This window comes from Ruditapes philippinarum, unplaced genomic scaffold, assembly GCF_026571515.1.
Source record: "Ruditapes philippinarum isolate M1 unplaced genomic scaffold, ASM2657151v2 ctg617_1_1_1_1, whole genome shotgun sequence".
NCBI lineage: Eukaryota > Metazoa > Mollusca > Bivalvia > Venerida > Veneridae > Ruditapes > Ruditapes philippinarum.
In genome coordinates this window covers 93,712-111,505 of record NW_026859650.1, presented here as the reverse complement: position 1 = coordinate 111,505, position 17,794 = coordinate 93,712, and the positions used below count along the sequence as shown (strand labels likewise).

The following is a 17,794-nucleotide window of genomic DNA, read 5'->3' as shown; positions in this document are numbered from 1 at the left end:
AGTGCACAAGAATGATAACTCTACCTTGCATGATTTTTGAGTTATTGCCCTTTGCTATTTTTCAAAATTGATTTTTGTCCAGAGCATCCTATGAGATATTAACATGAAACTTCATAGGTGCATAGATCTTACTCAGGAGGTGTGCAGTGCACAAGAATGATAACTCTACCTTTCATAATTTTTGAGTTATTGCCCTTTGTTATTTTTCATACCTAATTTTTCACCTGAGTGGAGCATAACTCAAAAAGTGTTTGAGATATCAACATGAAATGTCATAGGTGGATAGATCTTATTGAGGAGGAATGTTGTGCGCAAGAATGATAACTCTTCCCTATACAATTTTTGAGTTATTGCCCTTTGTTTTTTTTCATGCTATTTTGTCCAGAGCTTATCTGAAAAAGTATTTGAGGTATCAACTTGAAACTTCAAAGGTGGATGGATCTCATTGAGGAGGAGTGCAGTGCTTAAGAATGATAACTCTACCCTGCATTATTTTTGAGTTATTGCCCTTTGTTATTTTTCAAAATTAATTTTTGTCCAGAGCATAACTCAAAAAGCCTTTGAGATATCAAAATGAAACTTCATAGGTGCATAGATCTCACTCAGAAGGTGTGCACTGCACAAGAATGATAACTCTACCTTTTATAATTGTTGTGTTATTGCCCTTTGTTCTTTTTCATACTTAATTTTTCAATTCAATTTTTTTCTCAAAAAGTATTTGAGGTATCAACTTGAAATTTCATAGGTGGATAGATTTTACTGAGGAGGGATGCAGCACACAAGAATGATAACCTACCCTGCATTATTTTTCAGTAATTGCCCTTTGTTATTTTCAGCCATCAGTATTCACATAGGTTTCAAATCTGTAATCACTATAGCCATCAGTTTTCATTACCAAAAGACCTCTTAAAATGGAATTATTCCGCTCTACTACATATACAATTTTTACCAATGAGCAAACACATTCGGCGGGGGATGGCCATGTTGACATGGCTCTTGTCCATTTTAAAATATGTTGGTTAATCTTGATCATGGTAAAGTTTTAACTTATATAATTGAGCTATTTTGCACACTGGCATTTTCAATGATTACTGTTAATAGGACAATGGATTGTAATATTTTTTATTCATAAATGTTACATGATCATATACAGGTTTAATTCAAATTTTGCTAACTTTTACGTATTGATTTCTCCTCTTTATTTAACCAAGATGATGGTTAACAGATTATTATAGTCTTTTTAACAAGGTACTAGTTTGTAATAATTATTGGTACACAGAAAAAAACATGAAATATAGGCCAAGTTCAAATTTGGTTTCAGACCACTTATTTTTAAAAAAATTAAGGTGATGGATGGGGGTATGAATCCCCCTAAGTGATAGCTCTAGTCGTTTTCGTAGTCAAGAAACAGACAAGAAGTTTTGAATAAGATAGCTATGTGACAATGGATTGGTCCAAAGTTAAAGAGGGGCAAGTGTATACAAATTTAGCTGTGTAAAAGTTTCAAGTTGTGGTTACATGTTTATCATACAGGCTGAAGCAAGTCGTTCCCTGACCAAGCACAGAAAGATCGCCTCTTCATTTAGAGATACTCAACTGTTTGAAATATTTCAACTGGCATGCTCACTTCTTAGAACAGCTGCAGGAAATATCAAAACACTCGACTTTTCTGATGAAAACCAGGTAATGCTGAGTTTTTATTCAAGTTTAATCATTCTTTTATTACAAGCAGTGTTTTATTTGTCATTTCTCTTATTAAAGTAAGAAGGAAACATGGGATTTTAATCTTAGACATCAATGGTTTCTAATAGCTAGTTTCCAAAGACAGTATTTCCGGAAAAGAAATCCTAACCAGCGTGCCTAATTTCCAAGTCTCCAGCTAAAAGTATAATGTTTGACTTGCTACATATACTTATATTTACAAGCACTAACGTTTTCACAGATATTGATTGTATAACTTTTGCATGAGTAAGTTCAAGTAGACAATGTGCTAAAAAAATCCAACTTTTTAGCAGGATAAAAACTTCTTTGCATTACAATTAGTGGCAGATTGGGAAAAAAATAAAATAACTAGGAAATATAAAAGGTGAACAAAAAAATCACAGTAAAACTTGTCAGTTTGAGTATTCATAATAGATTTGGCACGAAGTCAGTGAAAGTTAAATTGATGTTTTGAATATATTTACATTGGTACAAGTTTTCTGGCATTTGTCTGAAGTTCAGGGATTTTTTACTCATGAAATCTCTCTTTTTCTATGTAAAACCAATTGAAATAATGCTTAATTCAGAGTTTTCAGATACTTTTAACTTGCACCCATGTATTTATAATTAGAAACATGTATGATAACAAATTGTGCAATGTATTTGATTACAGCATGGTTTACTGTTACATTCCCTCCGACTGGCCCACAACTGCTTGACGTTTGATTTTATTGGTACATCTACAGACGAGTCATCAGATGATCTCTGTACTGTACAGATTCCAACCAGTTGGAGAACAGGTATGTACGTTTAACTGTTAAGTCAATTTACCCTTATAATACCAAGGCTCACGCGGGATATGAGAATAATTCAAGCCAACCTTTTCAAGGAACTCCATCGAGATCCAGAAACCTGAAATTTTAATTCCTTACATAGCTCAACTTGAACACTTACAACAGAACAATATGCAAGAGATGTTTTAGAAATATACTCAGAATAAATATTTTTGTGCTATTTTAGCACAATTTAGGTGTAAAAGCATTCTAAAGTGGGAACGCTTTACAATTTTGGATTGATTTTTTTACAATTTGAATTATCATTCTTGAAAAATGTTATGAACGAACTATTTGAAATGTTGCACACAATTTATTGCATGAATGATTATTAACACATATGACTCTTGAAAATTTCTATAAATATCCTTCAGAATATATCGGCAATGTTCAATTGAGAAAAAGAGTGGGGCAGTTGGAATTTTTTATGCAGTTTTCTAGAAAATAAATAAGCCTTGATATAGAGCCAAGTCAGCCTGCTAATACCTGGTATTTTGGATACTGTAAACCAATCGTATTTATAGTATACTGTGAAATCATTTGTATTCGTGGGCATGAAATTTCGTGGTTTTATCAAAACTGGCATTTTCGTGGGTTCTTAAATTCGTGGATTTTCATTTCCTTGTAAAATAAAAATTAAGCAATGGAAAGTAATCTTTCACTTAATCACCGCGCTGTTTTACTTACTGCGTGTATATAACACAGCTCTTGTCAATAAATTTAATCCTTGCCTCTGGCAGTAACACGGTTACTGCCGATAATTGACAGCAATTAACACATTCAGGGTTGCCAGCGGACTTGAAAAGTCAGGGAAATTGGGTATTTTTTCAAGGTCAGGGAATTGTCAGGGAATTTTGAAATTTGGTCAGTGAAAAATGAAAATCCTGAAAAGTCAGTGAAAAGTCAGGGAAAAGTTATTTCAAAGGTCGAAAAATATACGCATTGAAGGTCTTTCTTGGCTATGGCAGTCTTTAGGCATTTAATATTTGACTTTATCACTCTCACAGTTAGCATTAAATTCAAATAACAGTAAACTATGATATTAAGAAGAATTATATGTTAACTTAGTGATTATAATACCCATTAACCTTAGAACATCATTCAGCCTAAAGACTGAAAGGCTTTGCAACCCTTGTCTCCAGAGCTGACTAATACGTAATTTCTGTTGCATAATTTAACCAGTTTCCATCATGTTTGCAAGACAAATATTCTTGTACAATTTCTTAGTGTCAAAGCAAAAATCAAAGCAGGTTATATGCCAATATGGTAGTTTGGTATACATGTACTGACTAGATTTTGTTAGTAATTAAAAGCCCTTCTTTGCTTTTTGCTTTGACACTAAGAAATTGTACAAGAGGATTTGTCTTGCAAACATGATTGAAACTGGTTAAATTATGCAATGCTATGTTTTTTCACTCTAACTTTTTTTCAAAACTAACTTACTTCACTCATTCAAAAGTCTTTAATTTTATACTGATTATTTCATGATATGCCAAAATGAGCCCTATGTTCTTGTTTTCAACAATCAGTGGAGTTTATCATGATGCCTTATACAAGTAAACTGTGTTAAATGTTTATTGTTCTTATAGTTTAGAGATGTTTGAATTTTAAGTTTTGTCATACAAGTATTACTCTTATAGTCTTGGTGTTTTATGTGTTACTACTGGGAAGGAAAGAGTGACTTATGTGATTTCTAATACAGATGCTTATATTATGATTCTTCTGATTTTCATGTCATATGTTTCACTGACCAACAGTCACACTGTATTTGAATAGAAATAGTTAAGAATAGTAGAACACAATGTTTGAATCATTACTTTGATGTAAATGTTTTATATTTTGGAAAATAAATACAAGTTTATATGCAAAATATAATGGGAGGATTGGACGGCTTAAAGGGGAGGTCAGGAGGACGTTTATGTGTTTGACGATTTTGGTCAGTAAAAAACATGAATTGGTCAGTGAAAAGTCAGGGAAAAGTCAGGGAATTTTATTTCACCAAAGTGCTGGCAACCCTGACATTTGTGTGACATGATATGCAGCTCCATTGGTAACACTGCCCCTATAATTCGCCAATGTAAACATCGCTTAAATTATACGACATCTGCCACTTTTTAAGTTTACACTCTGAATCGGTCCAAAACTACACACTACATCACATTGACTGTGTAAATTTATATGCATACAAATTAATACGAGTAAGTGGCTCAACACAGTTAGATTCTAGTAAAAAGACGGCAACTTCTTTGATATTTTTGGAATAGCAGTCACACAAATACATATTGAAATATCATTATTTAAATGGATCATATAATCACTAGTCGTGTTAAGTTTTATCAGCGTTAATTAATGCACTGGGTTCCCATATTTACTCGATTAGGCTATATCACGTATTCTGGCTAACACAATCAAGTAGTCTACAACGATGAAGTTGTCCCCCTGATGTTTATATGTGACGAACATTTGTGACAGCAAATTGAAGACAATTACAATTAAAATTTTTATGCCCCCCTTCGAAGAAGAGGGGGTATATTGTTATGTCTCCCCCACCTCGGGGGGAGACATATTGTTTTTGCCCTGTCCGTCCGTCCGTCCGTCCGTCCGTCAGTCCGTCCGTCCGTCAGTCCGTCCGTCCGTCCATTCTTCGTTTCCGGACGATAACTAGAGTTCCTTTTGACCTACAGCCCTCAAACTTCATAGGATGATTGGTCTTATAGAGCTGATGATCCCTATTGTTTTTGGGGTCAGTAGGTCAAAGGTCAAGGTCACAGTGACCGTAGGTCAATTTTTCGTTTCCGGATGATAACTAGAGTTCCTTTAGACCTACAGACCTCAAACTTCATAGGATGATTGGTCTTATTGAGCAGATGATCCCTATTGTTTTTGGGGTCAGTAGTTCAAAGGTCAAGGTCACAGTGACCGTTGGTCAATTTCTCGTTTCCGGATGATAACTAGAGTTCCTTTTGACCTACAGCCCTCAAACTTCATAGGATGATTGGTCTTATAGAGCAGATGATCCCTATTGCTTTTGGGGTCAGTAGGTCAAAGGTCAAGGTCACAGTGACCGTTGGTCAATTTCTCATTTCCGGGATGATAACTAGAGTTGTCCTTTTGACCTACAACCCTCAAACTTCATAGGATGATTGGTCTTATAGAGCTGATGATCCCTATTGTTTTTGGGGTCAGTAGGTCAAAGGTCAAGGTCACACTGACCGTTGGTCAATTTCTTGTTTCCGGATGATAACTAGAGTTCCTTTAGACCTACAGACCTCAAACTTCATAGGATGATTGGTCTTATTGAGCAGATGATCCCTATTGTTTTTGGGGTCAGTAGTTCAAAGGTCAAGGTCACAGTGACTGTTGGTCAATTTCTCGTTTCCAGATGATAACTAGAGTTCCTTTTGACCTACAGCCCTCAAACTTCATAGTATCATCAAAATCCTTTAAAGGTTTGAAGAATTATGGAGCAGACACAATTTCATTTAATTTCATTTGTGAAACTATATATGATATGACCATCAAGTGCAATTTCGTTTGACGCCCGCCTGCCATACGCTGATTGAATAACCAGGATTTTCAAAATTGAATACCTGGTTAAAAACAAACAGTTTAGGAAGCATCTTCTCATACAACCTTAACAATAGAAACCATCCATAGACAGCCTTCATTGAAGTGACTACCGGGTATTTACATTATCTTATCTCCATTTCCATTCCTGTTTCCATTCACAGTTATTCTCAGCAGTGGGGGAGACATGCGCTTTTTTACAAAAGCATCCTCTAGTTTTGTTAATGTCGGTCTGTCTGTCTGTCTGTCGGTCCGTCGGTCTGTCCGTCGGTAGACCACATGGTTTCCGCTGATTATCTTGAAAAGTATGTATCACTATCACAAAGTCTTCATATTTCACATAGTGATTGGTCATCACTAGTAGATGACCCCTATTGATTTTGGGGTCACTAGGTCAAAGGTCAAGGTCACAGGGGCCTTAAATGTCAAAATGGTTTCCGCTGATTATCTTGAAAAGTATGTATCACAAAGTCTTCATATTTCACATAGTAATTTGTCATCACTAGAAGATGACCCAATGGCATATTGATTTTGGAATCACTAGGTCAAAGGTCAAGGTCACAGGGGCCTTAAATGTCAAAATGGTTTCCGCTGATTATCTTGAAAAGTATGTATCACAAAGTCTTCATATTTCACATAGTGATTTGTCATCACTATTAGATGACCCTATTGATTTTGAGGTCAAAGGTCAAGGTCACAGGGGCTTTAAATGTCAAAATGGTTTCCACTGATTATCCTTCATATTTCACATAGTGATTGGCCAGCATTAGTAGATGACCCCTATTGATTTTGGGGTCACTAGGTCAAAGGTCAAGGTCACAGGGGCTTTAAATGTCAAAATGGTTTCCGCTGATTATCTTGAAAAGTATGTATCACAAAGTCTTCATATTTCACATAGTGATTCGTCATCACTAGTAGATGACCCCAATTGATTTAGGGGTCACTAGGTCAAAGGTCAAGGTCACAGGGACCTTGAATGTCAAATGGTTTCCGCTGATTATCTTGAAAAGTATGTATCACAAAGTCTTCATATTTCACACAGTGATTGGTCATAACTATTAGATGACCCCTATTGATTTTGGGGTCACTAGGTCAAAGGTCAAGGTCACAGGGGCTTTAAATGTCAAAATGGTTTCCGCTGATTATCTTGAAAAGTATGTATCACAAAGTCTTCATATTTCACATAGTGATTGGTCATCACTAGTAGATGACCCCTATTGATTTTGGGGTCACTAGGTCAAAGGTCAAGGTCACAAGGACCTTAAATGTCAAAATGGTTTCCGCTGATTATCTTGAAAAGTATGTATCACAAAGTCTTCATATTTCACATAGTGATTGGTCATCACTAGTAGATGACCCCTATTGATTTTGGGGTCACTAGGTCAAAGGTCAAGGTCACAGGGACCTTAAAATGTCAAAATGGTATCCGCTGATTATTTTGAAAATTATTCATCACAAAGTCTTCATATTTCACCTAGTGATTGGTCATAACTTGTAGATGACCCCTATTGATTTTGGGGTCACTAGGTCAAAGGTCAAGGTCACAGGGGCCTTAAATGTCAAAATGGTTTCCGCTGATTATCTTGAAAAGTATTCATCACAAAGTCTTCATATTTCACCTAGTTATTGGTCATAAGAAGTAGATGACCTCTATTGATTTAGTGGTCATTAGGTCAAAGGTCAATGTCACATGGGCCTTAAATGTCAAAATGGTTTCCGTTGATTTTTCCATAATTAAACACTTCCATGTACCCATTTTTGGCAAGTTTATGTAATAAAATTATCAATTATGTGAGTCAATGGCTAGAAAGGGGGGTATATGTGTCGTTCGACATTCTTGTTTTTCAAGTTTCTTAAATATTGCAAAACCAAACTATTTTTGGATTAAATTTGTCACTGACCTGATTATTAGTATTCATTCATACCACAAAAAATCGGCCGGAAAAGCGCCGACCCATGTTGTGATATATGGAACAGAGACATGGTAAGAAGTATTTATTGAGATAAAATTTCCTTGGGCCCAAAATTTGTGGATTGACCTATCCACGAAAACCACGAAAATTCGTGCCCCACGAATAATAATGATTTCACAGTATGCTCTCATTCAATATTGATAAGGACAAAATTGCCATGCAGGCTATAACACCTATGTTTTATGAAGAAATCTTTAATAGATAGATTGATTTTATTTATAATTCTAAGAAAAATGATACAAGTGGGACAATCAAAACAGGATAAGTTAACCAACCGTTCCACTTGCAGGAGTCTTCATCAGGGTTGTAAGATATTATTTATAAGAGCCGCGCCATGAAAAACCAACATAATGGTTTTGCCACCAGCTTGGATTCAGACCAGCCTGCGCATCCGCATAGTCTGATCAGGATCCATGCTGTTCACTAACAAACCGTATAACAAGTAGAGAAACTGATAGCGAACAGCATGGATCCTGATCAGACTGCGCAGATGCGCAGGCTGGTCTGGATCCATGCTTGTCGCAAACGCACTATGTTGGTTTGGTTGTGACGTGGCTCATTTATAATTCTTTGACAGCAACATCTTGATAATTACCTATTGATTAAATGTGATACATACTAAACAACTTTCTTTCTGATTTCAGCATTTCTTGACATTTCTACGCTTCAGTTATTTTTCAATTTATATTCTGGCCTTCCATCATCATTATCACCAATGGTAAGTAAAACTATGATTTTTTTTCCCTATCAATCTATAAAACTAATTTACATTGGGTTTATACTTGTTTCAGCTTGTATGTGAAAAATGCATGTAATTTGCATGTAAGATTGAAACGGTCCAGCTGTGGCAGTGTTGTTGAGGTCTCTGACTAATTGAGCCGCGTCATGACAAAACCAACGTAATGCGTTTGCGATCTGATCAGGATCCATGCTGTTCGCTTACAAACCGTATAACAAGTAGAGAAACTGATAGCGAACAGCATGGATCCTGATCAGACTGCGCGGAGGCGCAGGCTGGTCTGGATCCATGCTGGTCGCAAACCCACTATGTTGGTTTTGTCGTGACACGGCTCAATTATTTTTGTTTCCTTGCCACTGTACGTTCGAAATCCACAAGAGGCTTTGAATTCTTTTATATGAAGCTATCCAGGTACTTTATGGAATGTCTGTTATCTTGCTTTATGAAAATATAACTACAGTCACAAGTAAAGCAGGAAAGATACAGTATGAAGCAAGGAAATTGCATAATGACTGACAGTTGTTGGGTTTACTTCACTACCATTTGTATTCCCCACACACCCATCCACCCCTCCCCTCCCAAGTTGTTTAATAAAGATTTACAATTGCCAAATTGTAGTCATCCATGAAAATTGTCATTGACTTATGACTTTGAAAAACAGAGCTTGAGTTATAAATTACAAAGCATTTGGACATTTAACTAATGCATTATTGTACTGAAGTGCAATGAAAAGGGATATTTATTTCCACATAACATGTTCATGGAAAGGAATTCAGTAGCAATATGTTGATCTACATTGATTGGAGAAGTTTTTTTGTATGACATCATGAGTTTTGTGACATCACATCTGATGTCATTTGATTTGTAAACATTCTATACCTCATAAAGTGTATTTTTAGCTTGGGTTTTTGAAGAATTGAGAGAGCTATTACTCTCACTCCAACTTTGGCATCAGCGTCACACTTTGGTTAAGTTTTTTGCCTGCAAGTTGGTATCGCAAAAAGTACCGAAGGGTATAAGTTGAAACTTCACACACTTATTTGAGAGCATAATAGGAACTAGCAAATTTTGATTCTGTATGACATTAGCATTATTCTATATAACACTAGCATTATTCTATATAACACTAGCATTATTCTATATAACACTAGCATCATTCTATTGTTTCTTTCTTTCAGGCATTATCATGTTTAGTACAGATAGCATCTGTGAGACGTTCATTGTTTAACAATGCCGAGCGTGCCAAGTTTCTCAATCACATAGTGACTGGTGTAAAAGACATTTTAGAAAACCCGCAAATGCAGGGCTTGTCTGATCCTAGTAATTATCACGAGTTCTGTAGATTACTGGCACGGCTGAAGTCGAACTATCAGCTGGGAGAGTTAGTGAAAGTAGACAACTATCAAACAGTGATAAAACTTATAGCAGAATTTACTGTGACTAGTTTACAGGTAATAGATATTGATAAATATTGTGTAGGCCCAGTGATTTTTTTTCTCCATTTTATACAGCAGAATAAAGGCTGTTTTCCCTAGCCCAAATAGGTATATTTTCCCCTAAAAATGCTATATTTTCCTCTGAAATGCCCTTGTAAACAGTCTGTCTAGAACAGTGACTTAAAAGCAGCTTTTAATATCAGCTAGTTGATAGATTAAATTGACGGAAAGACAGAAAGCTGTCTCTATAGATAGCCACTGCTATGTACCTTGCATGTTAAATTGAAATTGAAATCAAATCTTTTATAAAATGTGTGGCTAAATTCCATTCTCAGTTGTTGGAATTGATTTAAGTTTTTTCCCCTTTTGATTTATTGTGCTACATTTTCCCCTTCAGAAAGCCACAGGTTTTTTTGAAAATTGAAAAAAGAAAATGACTGAACTACAAAAAATACTTTCTTAGATGTTTCTTGAAAATATTTTGTTATATGTCAATGTCTGTTTGTTTAGTCCTGATTTAATCTATAATGGATATTTTATTTTGGTGTTCTGGACTAATTTTCTTGTATTTTTTGTTTAAAAAAACAAAGCTTGATAAGACACACTTGTGAAGTTATATCTGGATCATTTGTATAAGTCCTAATCTTCAACGATTTGTATAATGGACTCACCCATCCAAGTTTTTTCCCCACCACTTGATGAAATAAATCCTGTATTTATAGAAAAAAACTTGAATATCCTCGATGTATTTCAGATGTGGCAGTTTGCGCCCAACAGTGTTCATTATTTACTAAGTCTATGGCAAAGAATGGTTGCATCAGTACCCTATGTGAAGGCAACAGAACCACACATGTTAGAAACATATACTCCTGAAGTTACCAAAGCTTATATCACGTCTAGATTAGAATCTGTACATGTAGTTGTCAGGTACGTAAACAACGTTTCGATTGACCCTGGGTTCCTGCATTCTTTTGTGCAAAATTTTTGTATTTCAAAGAACTGAAATAGCCTCTTTATTTTGAGAAAAAAAATTTGCTACAGTTACCAATTTGGGAAGTAAAAAGTTGGTGTAAGACAGATATTGGGAAAGCATGATTTTAAAGAAAATTTCAATTGGGAAGAGGTCTTTTATAGGCCTCTGTTTTTAAGGAGGAAAATCACTGTTGAAAGAAGAAAAAATGAAGAGAAACGAAAAAAAGAAAACAAATTAAAAAGTACTAATTATTACTGTTAAGTATGATACGAAATAACTTATACATTACAGAGACGGATTAGAAGATCCACTAGATGATCATGGTGTAATATCTCAACAACTGGAACAGGTAATTTTACTCGTTGTATGAGCCACGTCACAGTAAAACCAACCTAGTGCGTTTTCGACCAGCATGGATCCAGACTAGCCTGCACAGCAGTCTGATCAGGATCCATGCTGTTGGTTATTATTTCTCTACTTGTAAAAGAGTTTGTAAGCGAACAGCATGGATCCTGATCAGACTGTGGGGATGAGCAGGTTGGTCTGGATCCTTGCTGGTCGCAAACGCACTATGTTGGTTTTGTCATGAAGCGGCTCATATCCTACATGCAAATCTGTGCTTAACAACATACAATATCCTGGAAAGGTTTTGTTGTCAGTTTAAAAGATGCAATTTTATCTTTGGTCTTCCTCCACCAGTAAAGCTGGAACATCGCCTTATGACCTAAACTGTTTCCATATGATGTAAAACCTAATCAAAGAAACAAAAGATGCAAGTTTTCAGTATTCCGCATAAACTATTTGCAAAATGTAGTTAACAAATGTTCTTCGGTGAATTGTGAAAGCTCAATGGCTCTGTTATGAATATTCAACTTTCTAAAGTGTAGGGCCTATAAAGTCTTGACTTTACTTGACTTAACAAGAAGTAAGATTGGGAGACCATCCTAATTCGAACATTCTGTTGACCGCTCGATTTTAGCATTTTTCTGTTAAAAACTTTGAATTCATATTGGACTGTTCCAGTTTTGATAGAGGGCGAAATCCATTACAGGCGTGTTCAGGGGTTGGGAGTGAATTACGATTGTTTTTTTTAATTTAAAAAATTCCCCCAAAGCCGCCCCCCCCCGCTTGTTTTCCCCCCTAGCAAATTGGGTCGGGTGGTGAGTAATGATAAAACATGTGGCGTTACTCGTACGATTGTTTGACGAGTCGGCACAGAGATACCAGGAATTAATTTCGTCATCAGGAACACAGAGTGCGGACATTGCTGTCCAAGAAGGTACATTGTACATCGATTTTGTAGTTTTCTCAAATTGATGTTAATTTTAAAAGACTAGAATGATTTGAAATTTTGTAGTTCTTAAAATAAGGAACTATATTAAAATTGTATTGGATTAAAACATTTTGGTTTACATTTCCTAAGAAAGTACATTATAGGATTGTTTAAATACTGCATATTTCATTGCAGGTTGTTATTAAACATCTTTCAACATTAAAAAGGTAGAGCTATCCAAAATGTTTGATCGGGAGCATTCCCAAAACCACTTTGACCCCTCACCGTTTTGTGGGGTTCGAATCCCGATAGGGACTTTGGACTCTTTCATGTGAGGAAGCTTCCAGCCTTACTTTACGGAAACGTCGATGTGGTTTCTTACACAGGTGGGCCCGTTTTGTGCCTGAAATAAATGCACAGAAAAGGGCAACGCTGAGGTCTTCCTCCACCAGTAAAGCTGGAACGTCACGATACGACCTATACTGTGTTGATGTGATGAAAAGTCCTATCAAACAAACAAGGTAGCATAATTATATATATATATTTCAGGGCGTTTAACGTGGCTTGTGTACATCATAGGCTCGGTGATAGGTGGTCGTGTAGCGTTTGCTAGTACAGATGAACATGATGCCATGGATGGGGAATTAGTATGCAGGTCAGAGACTCGATGCTTTTTTCTCATTAGAAATTTAGCAAGTCTAATAATATGTATTAAATATAAAATGTTATGTATTTCCTTTCTAAAGATACTGTTCAATTTCTAAATGGACTTGTGCAAATTGATTAATGGCTGATTAGAACCATAATTTCTTTAAACTCCCCTTGATGATATCGCTGTAATTGATGTACTTTGTTAGCTCGACTATTCCATAAGAATAAGTAGAGCTATTGTAGTCACCCGAGCGTCGGCGTAACCACTTATGTTAAAGTTTTTGTAATAGTTCAAATATTTTCAAAGTCCATTGACATATGGCTTTGAAACTTTGCACACTTGTTCACCATCATGACCCCAACCTGTAGACAGGGGGGAGTACTGTATCAAGCATTTTGACAGAATTATGCCCCCTTTTTTCGACTTTTTTTTTTTTTTTTAAAAGAATTTAAATTTTTTTTTAAAAAAAAAAAAAAAAAAATAAAAAAAAAAACTTTTTTAAAGTTTTTAAAATTTTTGTAATTCCTCAAATATTTTCAAAGTCCATTGACATATGGCTTTGAAACTTTGCACACTTGTTCACCATCATGACCCCAACCTGTAGACAGGAGGAGGTACCTGTATCAAGCATTTTGACAGAATTATGCCCCCTTTTTTGAACTTAGAATTTATGTTAAAGTTTTTGTAATTCCTCAAATATTTTCAAAGTCCATTGACATATGGCTTTGAAACTTTGCACACTTGTTCACCATCATGACCCCAACCTGTAGACAGGAGGAGGTAACTCTATCAAGCATTTTGACAGAATTATGCCCCTTTTTTGACTTAGGAGGTAACTGTATCAAGCATTTTTTTACTATCAAGCACTAAGAATAGTCCAGCGTTGCTGTCCTACCGACAGCTCTTGTTTTAATTCATAGTCTGCTGATAGCAACAGTTTTTACCCATGCGACCAGTGCAGACCAAGATTAGCTGTCTAATCATGGTCTGTACTGTTTACTATTTAGTCAGTACGTATTTTGAAACTTTCCATAAAAAAAATGATAAAAGGGTTAAATTCACAGCAGGTTAAACAGTGAGAGTCGCAATGTAATTGGTTTACATTTTATGTTATTTAAGGACAAATATATTTACCATAAAATGTGTTGCTATTTTTACAGGGTATTACAGCTGATGAATCTAACAGATTCTAGGTTATCACAGAGTGGCTGTGAGAAGTTAGATCTGGCAATCCTCAGCTTCTTCGAACAATTCAAAAAGATTTATGTCGGTGACCAAGTGCAGAAATCTTCAAAGGTATGACACTGTTTACTATACATTCATTTATAATGTTGTATGGTCTAAAATGTGAAGATATTGTTGTGCCAAGCTTGCTAAGATGATACTGGCCTTCAGGGTCAGAGGTTATAAAAAAATCCTCTAAACTCAAACTCAAATCTCAGGCATTTGCTTGGTCAGAAACTTCCATAGAATGTCCAATGACCAATGAAAATCCTGGGATTTGAGACAGAACTTTGGAAAAAAGTTTTATAACTCAAAGCTAGGTTAAAAATAATTTGTTTTGTTCTGAATTCTGTCACAATTATCTGAGTTTTCATTGGTCAGTGAGCATTCTGAGGCAGTTTTTGACTAATCAAATACATAGATTTGAGTTTGAGTTTAGATGATTTTCTTTATAATCTTGGACCCTAGTTTGTCTAATGAATTTGTGTTCATGTTTTCAAGCCTAAGAAGTAAAGGGGGGGGGGGGGGAATGAAAGACATATTTTTCAAGAACAGAGCCAGACTAGTCATTTTCAAGGTCAGTTTGACCATAATTCATTGTTGACTGCTTATCCTTGTTTATCTGCCATTCCGCACAATAGGTAGCGCATCGGATTCGTAATCCAGGTGCCACTGGTACAGTTCTTGTTAAAGCGAAATTTCACCCATGTTATTTGATCTTGGACATTTAGTCTTATAGATAGTGATCACTAGATTACTAGTCTGATGCGTTAACCACTCATGTATGTGTATAATTTCTTGTATTTTGCAGGTTTACAGACGTCTTTCAGAAGTTCTTGGATTAAATGATGAATCTATGGTACTGAGTGTGTTCATTGGAAAAATGTAAGTTTCTTATTAGCTCTAGTACCTTTAAAATGTATATATTTCCATTTCTTAGTAATGGTTTTTTATGTGCTAAAAGAGTCACCTTTGGAAACCCTGTTAAAGGCCACATAATTATGTTCATAATTCTTATAGACAGAGAAACTGACTTACATGAATGACATTTTGTCTATTGATGTCAATAGAATGTATTGTGTTTATGATGTTGTGTATTTTGTTTTACATTTTAGAATCACAAATTTGAAGTTTTGGGGACGAAGTGAACAGATAATATCAAAAACGCTGCAGTTACTCAGTGACTTGTCGGTGGGATATAGTAGCGTTAGAAAACTAGTCAAGTTAGAAGCTGTCCAGTTTATGCTCAATAATCATACTGTAAGTTCTTAATGCTTATACCAGTAAATTTCTAAAATGGACTGATCTCCCTTGTTTGCCTTTGAGTTTACCAGTTAACTTATAAAAAGGACTTATCCCCCTTGAATGCCTTTGAGTTTACCAGTTAACTTATAAAATGGACTTATCCCCCTTGAATGCCTTTAAATTTACCACTAAACTTATAAAATGGACTTATCACCCGCACCCCCCATCCCCGTTTGCCTTCGAATTTACAACTTAACTTTTAAAATGATGAAATTGTTTGCCTTCGAATTTACAATTAAACTTATAAAATGGACTTGTTTGCCTTGAATTTACCACTAAACTTATAAAATGGACTTGTTTGCCTTTGAATTTACAACTTATTCACCCTGTTTTCCTTGAAATTTACCACTAAACTTATAAAATGGACTAATCCCCATTGTTTGCCTTTGAATTTACCACTTAACTTATAAAATGGACTAATCCCCATTGTTTGCCTTTGATTTTACCCCTAAACTTAAAAAATGGACAAATCCTCCTTGTTTGCTTTTGAATTTGCCACTAAAATCATAAAATGGACTTGTTTGCCTTTGAATTTCATTCACTCATAAGAGTTTGATTACCAAATTGATGATTTTGTGTAACTCTTTGTATAAAATCTTGTGAAATTATAGCCAATATTTCCACGTTGCTAACTTAACCACTTATACAGTATTTGATGTAAGAAAATAGATTTTACCTAAATTTGTTTTCTCACTCTGTATCAATCACTGTGTATAACCTGTACTTGTTTTCTTTTACAGAGCGATCATTTTCCATTCCTTGGTATCAATGCTGGTAACAGTCCAATGACAGATATGCGATGTAGAACAACATTCTATATCGCACTTGGCAGACTGTTAATGGTGGATCTTGGAGAAGATGAAGAGAGATTTGAACAATTTATGATGCCTTTAGCTGGTATGTGGCCCCGCCTATCTGTATATTTTAAGATTGTTTTCTATATTGTGACATTTAATATAGACATTTTGTGTGTTAGTATGTAAAAGGTATGGGTGTTGTTTCTTGTTGAGTTAAGGTCAAATAAATTTAGGCTTAAATTGATGTCAGCACTATTAAGTGTTGAGAATTGAGTACCGCTCAAGCCGGTGCTAGGGGGGCGTGAGGGATGTTGCACTTGTTCATTATCCCTCATGTACAAATACAATCAAACACAGTCTGCAATTCTTATGTAATTTTGTTGTGATTAATGCTTCCGAGGGATCACTGTTTCCAGATTATTAAAATAGAATCTCTTACTTAAACTTGGCCTAAAAAATGGATTTCTTAATATCACTAATGGTAAGACACCGATGTCCTGTAAGCCTGCTGGAACGCTTCCTCACATGAAAGAATCCAAAGTCCCTTTCAATTTGAACACAAAGCGATGAGGAGCAAGTGGTAGATGAATTTATCTATTCCCTTTAATGAAGGGAGCATTTATTAGTGTTAATGAAGGGAGCATTTATTAATGAAGGGAGCATTTATTTGTGTAGATAAAGGGAGCATTTATTAGTGTTAATGAAGGGAGAGCATTTATTAGTGTAATGAAAAGAGCATTTATTAGTGTTAATGAAGGGGGAGCAGTTATAAGTGTAATGAAGAGAGCATTTATTAGCTTTGATAAAGGGAGCATTTATTAGTGTAATGATGAGAGCATTTATTAATGAAGATAGCATTTATTAGCTTTGATAAAGTGAGTATTCATTAGTGTAATGATGAGAGCATTTATTAATGAAGGGAGCATTTATTAGCTTTGATAAAGGGAGCATTTATTAGTGTAATGATGAGAGCATTTATTAATGAAGGGAGCATTTATAAGTTTAATGAAGGGGAGCCTTAATTAGTGTTAATGGAGGATTCATTAGTGTTAACGGAGGGAGCATTTATTAGTGTTGATGAAGGAATTAAATTTTCCCAAAGTAGTACTTCATTAATCTCACAAGAGCTTCACCTCTCTGCAACAACCAAAGTCTTTGCCTCTCAAGTGTGTTGCTCTGCATATAATATTTCTAACATGTTTTGATATTTTATATTTGTTGCTTTCAGTATTTGATAAAGTGAACAATATGCTTGCCAATGCAGATACACCAATCAAAGTAGAGGAAGCAAAAGTAAGTGTTTGTTTCAAGTATGAAATAT

The 17,794-nt window shown here is 35.3% G+C and overlaps 1 protein-coding gene across 1 annotated transcript in view; it reads left to right on the top strand.

The window, feature by feature from the left end:
• The window catches only part of LOC132757370 (exportin-7-like), a 33,691-nt gene that overhangs the window by 6,522 nt on the left and 9,375 nt on the right, over nucleotides 1–17,794 (top strand). Inside the window, exons 6-18 of the mRNA XM_060748638.1 lie at nucleotides 1,534–1,683; nucleotides 2,375–2,501; nucleotides 8,719–8,792; nucleotides 9,992–10,264; nucleotides 11,004–11,176; nucleotides 11,514–11,571; nucleotides 12,396–12,501; nucleotides 13,045–13,150; nucleotides 14,308–14,443; nucleotides 15,183–15,256; nucleotides 15,487–15,631; nucleotides 16,417–16,573; nucleotides 17,702–17,766. Of these exons, the coding sequence (XP_060604621.1) occupies nucleotides 1,534–1,683; nucleotides 2,375–2,501; nucleotides 8,719–8,792; nucleotides 9,992–10,264; nucleotides 11,004–11,176; nucleotides 11,514–11,571; nucleotides 12,396–12,501; nucleotides 13,045–13,150; nucleotides 14,308–14,443; nucleotides 15,183–15,256; nucleotides 15,487–15,631; nucleotides 16,417–16,573; nucleotides 17,702–17,766 (1,644 nt within the window). The remainder of the gene's footprint in view (nucleotides 1–1,533; nucleotides 1,684–2,374; nucleotides 2,502–8,718; nucleotides 8,793–9,991; nucleotides 10,265–11,003; nucleotides 11,177–11,513; nucleotides 11,572–12,395; nucleotides 12,502–13,044; nucleotides 13,151–14,307; nucleotides 14,444–15,182; nucleotides 15,257–15,486; nucleotides 15,632–16,416; nucleotides 16,574–17,701; nucleotides 17,767–17,794) is intronic.